The sequence below is a fragment of the Syngnathoides biaculeatus genome, chromosome 22 (genome assembly GCF_019802595.1).
Source record: "Syngnathoides biaculeatus isolate LvHL_M chromosome 22, ASM1980259v1, whole genome shotgun sequence".
Taxonomy (NCBI): Eukaryota; Metazoa; Chordata; class Actinopteri; order Syngnathiformes; family Syngnathidae; genus Syngnathoides; species Syngnathoides biaculeatus.
In genome coordinates, this window is record NC_084661.1 from 10,645,814 (window position 1) to 10,657,822 (window position 12,009).

Sequence of the window (12,009 nt, forward strand, 5' to 3'; positions counted from 1 at the left end):
TATCACTCAAAAAATTGAAAATCTCATCCAGATTCACTACTTCTTCGTCTATTATTCACATACCCCGGTGTTTGTAATTATGAGTGTACCCCTTTAAAATGGAGGGGGGCGGTGTCAGGTAAACTAGGAAGGAGTGTGTGGCCTGGTGTGGGCAAGCAGCAGCTCTTTGTGAGAGGCAGTGTGCTACCATGTTTAAAAAAAAACAAAACAGGCTGTAGTTCACTGCACTGGATCTGTTTTCCTCTTTGCTGAGAGTGTGCGACAACTGCACAAATGCGGAGTTGCGCAGCTTACAGGGAACATTGCTTGTGGCTGAACACTAATGTTATGTGTTTTTTTATATGTAAATCAGCCAAGTTGTGATGTCACAAATCATCACAATTTATGAGAGTTTCTATATGTCAACAGAATGGCCTCAACGCGCTGCATCTGGCCTCCAAGGAGGGCCACGTCGAGGTGGTGGCTGAGCTCCTCCAGCAGGGCGCCAAGGTGGACGCTGCCACCAAGGTCTGTCACATCGACATTTATGTATATTTAAATGTCTTGGCATATTTTCCAACATTTTTGGGGCTTTTTGTCTGGCACAGAAAGGCAACACGGCGCTGCACATTGCGTCTCTGGCCGGCCAGATGGAAGTGGTGAAAGAGCTGGTCATGCACAGCGCCAACATCAACGCGCAGTCGCAGGTAAGCCAGAGAAAATTATATATTCAACGTCTCATGGTTGCAAAGTTTGTGCTCAAGCAATGACGACGCACACATTTATGTGTGCGTGTGCTTGTATTTCACTCAAATCAGCACGTCCACAGCGTCGCATGACCCACTTTCCTACATCTAAAGCGAGGGTGGGCACACATTTGTGCTCATGGGTCACATTTCATTTTTAAAATGGACAGATGGGCCAGGTCACTCCTCGATCAAATTAAAAAATATATGGAGAATATGGTTTATTTTATTGATGAAAAAAATAATGCATTCTTCATTGTTTTTTACATTATTTTTTATAAATTAATTAGAATAGAATTCATCAAATTTGTTTAAAATGGTTAAATGTACAGTATATGAAAATTGTTTTTATCTATAGATTTATATTTAAATTATTAAAAAAGAAACCAAGTTCACTGGACCATGCTGTGCTCCACTCCCCCGTGTTATAAACACGTACAGATCCAGTCTTGGCGCCCATAGCAAATGTTTGCTTTGTTCATTGTTTTACCAGAGGAAAAATAAAGTAACGCGGCGATGGCCACAGTTAAACTAAGATTGCTTTTAAAGCTTAAAGTGCTGATGTTTTAATGGAATTTGTGTGCAAATATGAAGATATATTACGACGAGCGCGCACTCATGCATGCACACGCACACACTGGCGTTATCAGGTGTAAGCTATGTAAAGAGGTGACAGTATGTGCGAGGGGCGTGTGTGTGACAAGGGTGACATGATACTGCAGCGTTTTACTAGTGACACTTGCAGATTTGAAAAGCTACACGTCTTGCTGGATTTGAAGATGATTTGTTTTTATTTCCAGAATGGCTTCACGCCGCTGTACATGGCGGCGCAGGAAAATCACCTGGACGTGGTGCACTTCCTGCTGGAGAACGGCTCAAGTCAGAGCATTGCCACAGAGGTGACTGCCGGATGAGTACCGATTCAGATTCCATCCCAGTTTTCAAATCCCAAACAAACGGCCATCGCCTCTCTCACTCGACACCATCAACTTCACTTATTTTTACGTTAATATTCTTCTTTTCCTTTTGGCTTGTCCCGTTAGGGGGCGCCACAGCGTGTCATCTTTTGCCATCTTAGCCTATCTCCTGCATCTTCCTCTCTAACCCCAACTGCCCTCATGTTTTCCCTCACCACATCCATAAACGTTTTCTTTGGTCTTCCTCCCGCTCTCTCATCCTTGGCAGCTCCATTCTTGTCACCCTTCTACCAATATACTCACTCTCTCGCCTCTGGACATGTCCAAACTATCGAAGTCTGCTCTCTCGAACCTTGTCTCCAACACATCCAACTTTGGCTGTCTCTCTAATCAGCTAATTTCTAATCCTATCCAACCTGCTCACTCCGAGCGAGAACCCCAACATCTTCATTTCTGCCACCTCCAGTTCTGCTTCCTGTTGTTTCTTCAGTGCCACCATCTCTTATCCGTACATCATGGCCAGCCTCGCCCCTGATTTATAAACTTTGCCCTTCATCCTAGCTGTTATGTTAATATTAAGTTTTGTTGAATTGGAAAAAAATCTTTTAATCTGTTACTTTGCGTCACTTAACATGGCTCTCTGCTATTATATGTAAGCCAACCACATTTACTTTAATTGATAGGGAACATATACACTTGACAATGTTCAGGAAGAAAATACTGTGTTCTGTGAGCTAACTTCGATCCGTAGGCCTTCATAAACATACCAGAAATTCTCATAAAACAGACGCCATAGGGAACAAAGTTTCATTAGATCCAGTCATAAGTAAATGAACAAAAGCTAAAAAGTCCAAGTTAGCATCCCCAAATGAAAAACCCTTCCCATTATCCAGTAACATTTCTCCGCCCGTTTTTGCAGGACGGATTCACGCCACTGGCGGTAGCGCTGCAGCAGGGCCACGACCAGGTGGTGTCGCTCCTCCTGGAGAACGACACCAAGGGCAAGGTGCGCCTCCCTGCGCTCCACATCGCCGCCAGGAAGGACGACACCAAGGCCGCCGCCCTCCTCCTGCAGAGCGACCACAACGCCGACGTGGAGTCCAAGGTAGGCGAACGGAAGACACCGTCTTACCGTGGCGTTTTTTTCGTTAGCGTCTGATCACAAAGAGGCGGAGTCTCGGCGTCATGTTGTGCGTCCGCTCCCCTTTTTAGTCATTTCATGGAGTGCGTACCCATCATGCCGCTTGGTGCCGCCATGGTCTCGCTGTCGTCGTGGTACTCTAACCACAGCCCATTCTTTCTCGCCCCGTCCCCCCCTTTGACCTTCTGTTTCTAGATGATGGTGAATAGAACAACAGAGGTACACACATTCTCTTGCTCTACTCTTCCTCTCTCCTCCTCCTCCTCTTCTTCCTCCTCCCCATGGTCGTCATCGCAAAGCCTTCAGGCTGCTAGCATGAATGCTAAATGCTAGCATGAAAGCTTTTGCTGCCTCACCTGAAGCTTGCATCACATTTGCAGTTTGTGCACACAAACACACGCACACACACACTGCACTGTACTCTGTACATGTACAATAAGTATGTGTGCGTGTGCATATGTAGTGTGTATATGTGTGTACACGCCCACATGTACACTATATTGTGTGTGTGGAACCAAGGAATTAACATGACACAATTATTAATTGTAATAGTGGACCAGCATATAACAAAGATGCAAACTTGCCATAATTTTTTTGTAACTTTTGTGATTTTTTTTTTGATGCCATATTCTATTTGGCAGGTGCGCAGTTCTGATTGGCACCACTTTGAGTGTTTAAGAGAATAATTTCACTGTGACGACAGCAATAAATTGTCAGCTTACACTTTCATTAACATGTATTGTAACCTTTGACCGTCAAGGTATTGTTTATAGTCGTAAAAATCAAGGGTTTGGGGATTTTGATCTATTTTCTTCCCTTTTGCAAATTACATTAACATTATTCAAAACAAATTTTGAGATTTGCTTCAGTTCCGCTGATTCCTCAAACTTTGAAATTGTTTTATTTTCCCTGCAAGTTGTTTTTTTCCCCAAAGCATTAGCATACATCTACTTCCACATGATCATCAATGAATTTACATTTTAAAAATTCAACAAACTCAATAAAAGGTGCCTTCAAATTGCATGGCCCCCGCTGGTCCATGTGCCCCCCCTCTAACTCTCTCAAAGTCTTTTCACATGAACCTTGGCAAAATATGTGCGGCTTGGAAGCACATACCTCAGGTCAAAAGTTTCTATCGTGTTGTTAGTGTGAGCAGTTCCCATCAGCAGGGACTCGGTTTGAAGTCCTGAAGCTACCTAAAAAATAACCCTGCAAATAAACTCAATATAATTGATAAAATGGATTCCTTCTTCAACTTGATGAGGATGTAAATGTTTCATATTATCCTGTCATATTTATGTTTTGATTGTGGTGATATGTGTGTTGTAAAGAATCCTGTTTTGCCTGTTTTTCCATGTTTCAAGATGCTTTCTTTTCATCTTTTCTGTAGATACAGTGGTTGTTGCAGATGCATGCTCTCCCGCATGCCTACATTTACATTTATTACTTCTGCTGCTTCCAACAACTAATAATTGCTCTTGTGTTTTTGTATTTGCACGCCATTCATTTGACAACAGCCCGATGTGCTTTTTTCTCGAGAAAAGTCCTTTTCCTGGGCTTGCTGCAGCTTTGCCTTCTATCATGCTTTGCTTTTGCAAAAAAAAAGTTTATTTTTAGCTCGTTTTAAAGTTGTTTTTTTTTGTCTTTATGCGCCTCAGAGTGGCTTCACACCTCTCCACATCGCCGCTCACTACGGCAACATCAACGTAGCCACACTGCTGCTCAACAGAGGTGCCGCTGTCGACTTCAAGGCTCGGGTGAGTGTGTGCGTGTCTGTGTGTGTGTGTGTGGGGGGGGGGTGTAGGGTAGAAATGTGTGGCTGTGTGACACAAATATGTGCCAGCTGTTCTTGTCACTTTATTAAATTACACACTTTCTGCTCGTAAGTCAATTGTAGAGAACCAGAGAGGAATGTAAACTACAGATCCTCGAAAGGGGCATGGGTTAAAAATACAAATAAAACATGTTGTTCATGAGCACCAAAATGTTTTCAATGGGGGCAAGAATCATATTTACATTGGAGTTTTTGTTTTTGGAGTGTATTTAATGGGATTCCAGCACATGGATAAGGTGAGGGAATTACAGTAGAAGAGGATTTTTGATATTTCCTAAAAACACAGAATATACCAGAGAGTCTATTGACCAACGAAACAAAAGTTGATGTTAACTGCATTGTCATGAATGATGAAGCAAGCCTAACCCTGTCATTTTCACACAAAAAAAACCCAACTAAATTGAAATATAGATGATTGTTGTAGTAGTGGACCAGCATTTGGCATAAACATATAGCATAAGTGGATCAGCTGGTAAAGCGTTGGCCTCACAGTTCCAAGGACCCGGGTTCAATGCCGGCCCCTCCTTTGTAGAGTTTATATGTTCTTCCCGTGCCTGCGTGGTTTTTTTACGGGCACTCCGGTTTCCTTCCACATCCCAAAAACATGCAATGTTAATTGGACACTCTAAATTGTCCCTAGGTCTGATCGTGAGTGCAGCTGTTTCTCTCTATGTGCCCTGCGATTGGCTGGCAACCAGTTCAGGGTTTACCCCGCCTCCTGCCCGTTGACAGCTGGGATAGGCTCCAGGACTCCTCGCGACCCTCGTGAGGATAAGCGGCAAAGAAAATGGATGGATGGATGGATGGATGGGTGATTGTCCCCCAGATAATGTCCGCACGCAACATGCCATATTCTGGTGTGCACAAGAAAACGTATTCTTACATATTTTACTTTTATTTCATCCAAGCTGTAAATTGAAATTGTAGTAAAGAAAAATATATTAAAATCACAAGCTACATTTCTTTTTACTATTAGAATTTTAAAAAAATGAATTAAGCAGGTGACAGCTTCGTTATGTTTTTTTCTTTTTTCATTGCACAATGCAGATTTTTAGAATGTGGAATGAAACCAGGTTACAAAGAGAAAATGTTTTTATCTCTTTGGCGACGCAATTTTAATAGCTCAAAAAACATGACGTCCTGAAAATTGATGTTTTTGGATATATGAGAAATCTACGCAACGCCATTATGTGCTCTGCTATTTTCTGGCGACCATCTATTTTCTACCCCGCCTTCCACTCAAAGTCAGCCAGGATGGCCTTCAACTCACCTGTGAACCTCATGAGGACAAGCCGTAAAGAAAATGAATGAATGGATGGATGTTACATTATGTTTTTCTTTTTGTGTCCAGAATGACATCACGCCACTGCACGTGGCCTCCAAACGCGGGAACGGCAACATGGTGCGCCTCCTGGTGGAGCGAGGAGCCAAGATCGACGCACGGACCAAGGTGTGTACCCACGTCACGCACATACATGAACGCACATGCACACATGCTATCTGATGGACATTTGTCACTATGTAATAAATTTAGACTGTTAATAATTATTCTGAATAGGTGAACTTTAACCCTAACCTCATTCCACTCAGTTTGGCTGTTTTTTAAGCGAAAATTTGTCATCATCATCAGAGTCTGCTGGTTTTGGAAACTAGATCCTCTCTATCATTGCAAAAATCCAATTATAATTGCATTGGGGAAAAAATACCCCAGAAAATTTGGTATGAGCGGGGATAAACCAATAATCATTTTTCGTTGTTATTTTGCTCTCAAAAAACAAAAACAATTGAAAAATGTCCAAGCTGTAAGGTGATTCTGCAGGTGCTAAAACAGTGTGAGGGTCTACTGTGTTGGTTTATGAGGAGGTGAATTTTGCTGTACTTGACTTGTGTGTTCGATGCCTCAGGACGGTTTGACGCCGCTGCACTGCGGAGCCCGCAGCGGCCACGAGCAGGTGGTGGAGATGTTGCTCAGCAGAGGCGCTCCCATTCTCTCCAAAACCAAGGTAACGCCTCCAGGCGCCCTTCTCATCGTCACATTTGTCGTTAGTCTTCACGCTGACTTTTTTGTCCTCCGCGGCCCGCCCAGAACGGTCTGTCTCCGCTCCACATGGCGACGCAAGGCGACCACCTCAACTGCGTGCAGCTGCTGCTGCACCACGACGCGCCGGTGGACGACGTGACCAACGACTACTTGACAGCGCTGCACGTCGCCGCCCACTGTGGTCACTACAAGGTGGCCAAGGTCATCGTGGACAAAAAGGCCAACCCCAACGCCAAGGCCTTGGTTAGGAGGCCGTTTTATTACTTTTATCATGCGTTCTCATTATACAGTAATACCTTGGTTCCCGGTGCCCCAATTTGTGAGTTTTTTCAGTTAATTGATTGATTTTATTTTTTCATCTTGGGAGCCAAAATTTGCATTGAAGTGGGGAAAAAAATGACTTAGTGCGGAAGGTCCACCAGGCTCCTTGACCATGTAAAAAAAAGTGTGAAAATTATTCTGCTCATGTTGTCTGTTTCTTAGCGGAAATTAAATTTGCACATTGCTTGAAAAAAAAAAGTCACTGGAGGGATCAGAAAAGAAAAACCAAGGCTGCAAATCATTTAAACGGCCCAGCCCTTGGTTGTCATGGACTTCACTTAATGCATCTCCAATTCCACATTTCTGACGAACCCTCAGAGAGGTTGCGTCCTCAGCTGCTGTCCCAGAGTGAGACAGCCGTGCGGGTTGTGTAACGGGAGAAGTCAGGGTGTGGTTAAAGAGCCTGGCAGGGTCCAGATGTAGAGAGAGAGGGGAAAAAAAGTGGCATGAAGTCATAGGATTGAACTACTTGAAGCAGGAAGGAGTTCTTGTATTGAGAGTGAATTCTTTCCACACGTGCTCGGAGAATAGAAAGAATAGCGTTTGGACTTTTCCATCCAGCATTCCAGATGTGCCTTGCCGAGAAGCAGCAGCGTTTTTGTTTCCGAATGGTTGTTTGACGCTGCCTTTGTCTCCTATCTCCTCGTAGAATGGTTTCACGCCGCTACACATCGCCTGCAAGAAGAACAGAGTCAAGGTGATGGAGCTCTTGCTGAAGCACGGCGCCTCCATACAGGCCGTCACAGAGGTGCGTCCGACATCCAAACGCCATATGTTTGAAATTAGTGGGACACAATAGTGAATGAACCAATTAGGGCTTGGGCTAGGGCCATTGGGGCCAGTTGTAGGCGTGCAACTTTGTGGGAAAGGTTTGGGGAAAACTCTTCCAATGAACCAAGTGAGAAGCTAAACTAGACTGAGTTTCAACAAAATTAACAGCAAAGGAAACAGGAAATTTTGACTGAGTCAAATTTCTTACAACACTGATAGCCTGAAAATCCCCACCATTGTCCTGAAAATTGTGGATTTACCTGGTATACTACCAAAACCTGTTCAGGGAAACAAATTTATAACCAATAATAAAATCCTAATCACGAGGTATAATGGCTTGGTATTATGTTTAAGGAAAAAAATAATGCTTGAAGTCCTCTTAGACCACAGATGGCTGTTACAAAGACAAAAAAATTGCCTAGATTGGAAATTCCGTCTTCGTCCGCTATTCACTGGCGATCGGAACCAAGCCCTGCCGCAAATACCGAAAGTCCTTGAGCAATTGACACGTCCATCGAAGTTTTATAATTACCTATATTTGCCGCAAAATGGCGGCAAAATACTATTTTTGACGACCGTGTTTCCCGCCCACCTAAGAGCCTTTAATTTTCTCAAAAGCCGACAGCGCGCCTTATAACCCAGTGCGCCTTATATATGGATCAATATTGAGCTGCAACAGGTCTCGCAACTACGGTAAGCAACCACTGACTCCATTTTCCCCTGAAGAAGAAGTAGCGCGCAGTGCATGCTGGGATATATGACTGCGCGAAGTATGCCATTTCATTTCTATTTGTGTGTGTAAAGACCCCAAAATGACTCCTATACTACTACTACAATACTGTCACTGACTGTACCTTTGGGAAAAATAATAAAACAGCTGTTTATTCATTTTGGGAGTGAACGGAGTTGTTAAAACACTGATTTGTAATCTATTAATAAAGTTTGACTGACCTATCTGTTTTGTTGCCATTCCCTTTAGCGCAGCTCCATTTAATGGATGCATAACGTAACCGCAGCCTCGACTGTAGCGTGTATTCTATGCGCCTTATGATGCGGTGTGCCTTATACATGAAAAAAAGTTTAAAAATAGGCCATTCATTCAAAGTGCGCCTTATAATCCGGTGTGCTTTATCGTGCGGAAAATGCAGTAAATGGACACAACTTCAGATTTTCTTCACTCTTCCACTTCCTTTATCGAGGCAACCAGGACCAATACCTTTGCAGCAAAGACACCGTGAAAGTGATGTTCATTTTGATTTCCTGATCACTCGCAGTCCGGCCTGACCCCCATCCACGTCGCGGCTTTTATGGGGCATGAAAACATCGTCCACCAGCTCATCAACCACGGCGCCTCGCCCAACACCAGCAATGTGGTGAGTAAGAACTGCTCAAGGGTTAAAGACGATTTGATTTTGAAAAAAACTGCTCAGAAAGTGCGGTGGTGGTGGTGGTGTGTCTGTTGTCGCTTTGCAACCTGAAAAAAATATGAATACAACTTTCCTATCAGCCAGGTATTCTCATTTTTTTGAGTCCATATCACGCAAACAATCAGCAGCTTCCCGGCACTGCCATTACTGATCCGGAACTTTCTTTGCATCATCTTGACAAGTTCACCAACTTGCTTTTCCCTGGATGGGCGTGAATAATTAAATAGGTTTTTAGTGAATAGCTTTCGTTGTTTTATGGAGAAATTTTTAAGGGTTTGCTCTATGTATTTTATTCAGTTACATATATATTTTTTTGGAGTCAGCTGTAAAGTCCTCGAAATATAACCTTACAACTTTCAGTAATGGTCCATGTGTTGAAGCACACCTCTTTAATAGATTCATTTCATGTTTCGTTCTCACGCCGTAAACTTCTTGTTAGTTGTCCCATGCCGGGAGGGAAGAGATGGAGCGTGGCGTGGGGGGTAAAGTAGAGAAGAAGAAGAGGGGGAAAGAGCGTTGCACATTTTAGTCATCAACCTCAAGTATTTGCTCGCCCACGCTGTGTCTGTGGCCAGGTTACCGGGGTGACGGGCATCGTTATGGTGTGTACAAAAACTGGTAGCGCTTCATCTCCCCACCTCTGTATCTGGGTGGGAAAAACAGGAGGGGAGTCAGCCTCTGGATTAAGAAATATTCCTTTCTTTATTGGATGGATTCCATACCTTTGTATGTGTTTTTGTTTGTTTGTGTTTGTTCTTATTGTTATTAGTGTGTGTGTGTGTGTGTGTGTGTACACGGAGGGTGGATTTGTGTTTGTTCTTGTTGTGTGTGTTGCCCATGTTTGTGTTTCTCTATTGTGTGTATGCGTTTGTATATTTTTGTGTGTTTGTACTCATGTGTTTTCTTTACTCATGTCTCTTTTTTGCTCATGTTAATGTGTGTGTGTTGCAGAGAGGGGAGACTGCCCTTCACATGGCTGCAAGGGCCGGACAATCTAACGTGGTGAGATATTTGGTCCAGAATGGCGCACAAGTCGATGCCAAGGCCAAGGTAATATGTGTTTGTGTGTGTGTGTGTCATGTAAATATAGTATGTGGGTAATTAAGGCCACGTCCATATCTATTTTTATGTGGCAACACGATAGAGAGAATAGTTGGCTCGTCTGCCACCTGCTCAAGAGATTCTGGATTTGAATGTGTGTCAGCCTTTACTTTGTTGAGTTTGCATGCGCTTTCTGTGCTCGTGTGGGTTTTCTCTGGGTAATGCAACTTCCTCCCTCATTCACGATCCATGCTAGTAATGTTAGGCTCATTAAGGATGCCATAGGCGTGAATGGGAATGGTTGCTCACTCCTGAGGAACAAGCTCGAAGCACTACACTTGACTCCATCAGTCTGATGCTGTGTTTGGTTTGGTGTGGGTAGGACGAACAGACGCCACTGCACATCTCCAGTCGTCTGGGCAAGCAGGACATTGTCCAACTGCTGCTCGCCAACGGGGCATCGCCCAACACCACCACCAGCTCCGGGTACACGCCCCTCCACCTGGCCACCCGGGAGGGACACCGGGATGTAGCGACGGCGCTGATGGACCACGGAGCCAGTCTGGGCATAACTACCAAGGTGAACATCGCATGTGTCCAACACTCACTGCCACTGATGCAATCAAATGATATCCAATGCAAGATATGTACCTTAAAGAATCTATAATTATGATTGGACTGGCATCATATTTTATAGTTTATTATTTTTGTTATATTAAGTAAAGTTAGCAAAAACAAGTGAGAAATATTGAAGCGCAAATATGCAGGCTCCACTATATTTATAGGTATATTTTTTCTTTGTTTGTATTTATTTTTATATTTAACTTGTGTGTTTATTATTATTTTCATATGCATACAAGTATTTTATATATTTATATTATTTGCATATTTTGTTTAACAGTTTTGTATTTTTATTATTTTTAAAAAATCTTTTATATGTATATATATATTTTATTATTATTAACAATTTTATTTGTTTCCTTTTTATTTTGTTTTAAACCTTTATATATACGATAGAGTTTTCTGATGTTTGTTTTTATACTTCACTTTTTTTTCAGTTATTTTTCAAAATAATTACATGTAGGTGTGACATGAGGATGAGTGGTTCTTTGTTTTTATGTGCCCTGCGATTTGCTGAGAATGAGTTCAGCATGTGCCCCACCTCCCGGCTTAAGATAGTTGGGAAAGGCTCCAACACGCCCACAACACTAGTGAGGATAAACAGAAGGGAAGATGGATGAATGAATGTTTTATATATCTATAAATATATTTCTTTTTTAGAGCCACCCATGTAGCTGAATACAATAACCAAGAACTGTTTGCCCTTTCTTAAATTTTTACAGAAGGGTTTCACTCCGCTGCATGTGGCGGCAAAGTACGGCAAGCTGGAGGTGGCCAACCTCCTGCTGCAGAAAAACGCCGCACCAGATGCCGCCGGCAAGGTGACGCCCCTTTTTCCCCACTCCAGGTGTCATGATTGAGCTCTAATCGTCACCTAACGTTGTGTATGTGCATCGCTGTGCCCAGAGTGGACTAACTCCATTGCATGTGGCCGCGCACTACGATAACCAGAAGGTGGCGCTTCTTTTGCTCAAGCATGGAGCCTCACCACATGCAGCCGCAAAGGTGAGGATCTCTCATCATTCATTATATCTGTCGAACAAAAAGTTTGAGAATCTTTATCTGCTTTGTGGACGGACAGGTGAGATAGTAAAAAAAAAAAAGAAAAATCAAAATCAATTTTGGTACAGATGTGGATAACTGATGCAAGAATTTTTTTGACAACACTCT

The 12,009-nt window shown here is 43.0% G+C and overlaps 1 protein-coding gene across 1 annotated transcript in view; it reads left to right on the forward strand.

Moving 5' to 3' along the window:
- LOC133495201 (ankyrin-3-like) overlaps positions 1-12,009 on the forward strand; it is a 105,915-nt gene that overhangs the window by 38,558 nt on the left and 55,348 nt on the right. The window contains exons 4-18 of the mRNA XM_061809554.1: positions 409-507; positions 588-686; positions 1,526-1,624; positions 2,562-2,747; positions 2,979-3,002; positions 4,442-4,540; positions 5,969-6,067; positions 6,522-6,620; positions 6,704-6,901; positions 7,629-7,727; positions 9,025-9,123; positions 10,129-10,227; positions 10,601-10,798; positions 11,562-11,660; positions 11,746-11,844. Of these exons, the coding sequence (XP_061665538.1) occupies positions 409-507; positions 588-686; positions 1,526-1,624; positions 2,562-2,747; positions 2,979-3,002; positions 4,442-4,540; positions 5,969-6,067; positions 6,522-6,620; positions 6,704-6,901; positions 7,629-7,727; positions 9,025-9,123; positions 10,129-10,227; positions 10,601-10,798; positions 11,562-11,660; positions 11,746-11,844 (1,695 nt within the window). The remainder of the gene's footprint in view (positions 1-408; positions 508-587; positions 687-1,525; positions 1,625-2,561; positions 2,748-2,978; positions 3,003-4,441; positions 4,541-5,968; positions 6,068-6,521; positions 6,621-6,703; positions 6,902-7,628; positions 7,728-9,024; positions 9,124-10,128; positions 10,228-10,600; positions 10,799-11,561; positions 11,661-11,745; positions 11,845-12,009) is intronic.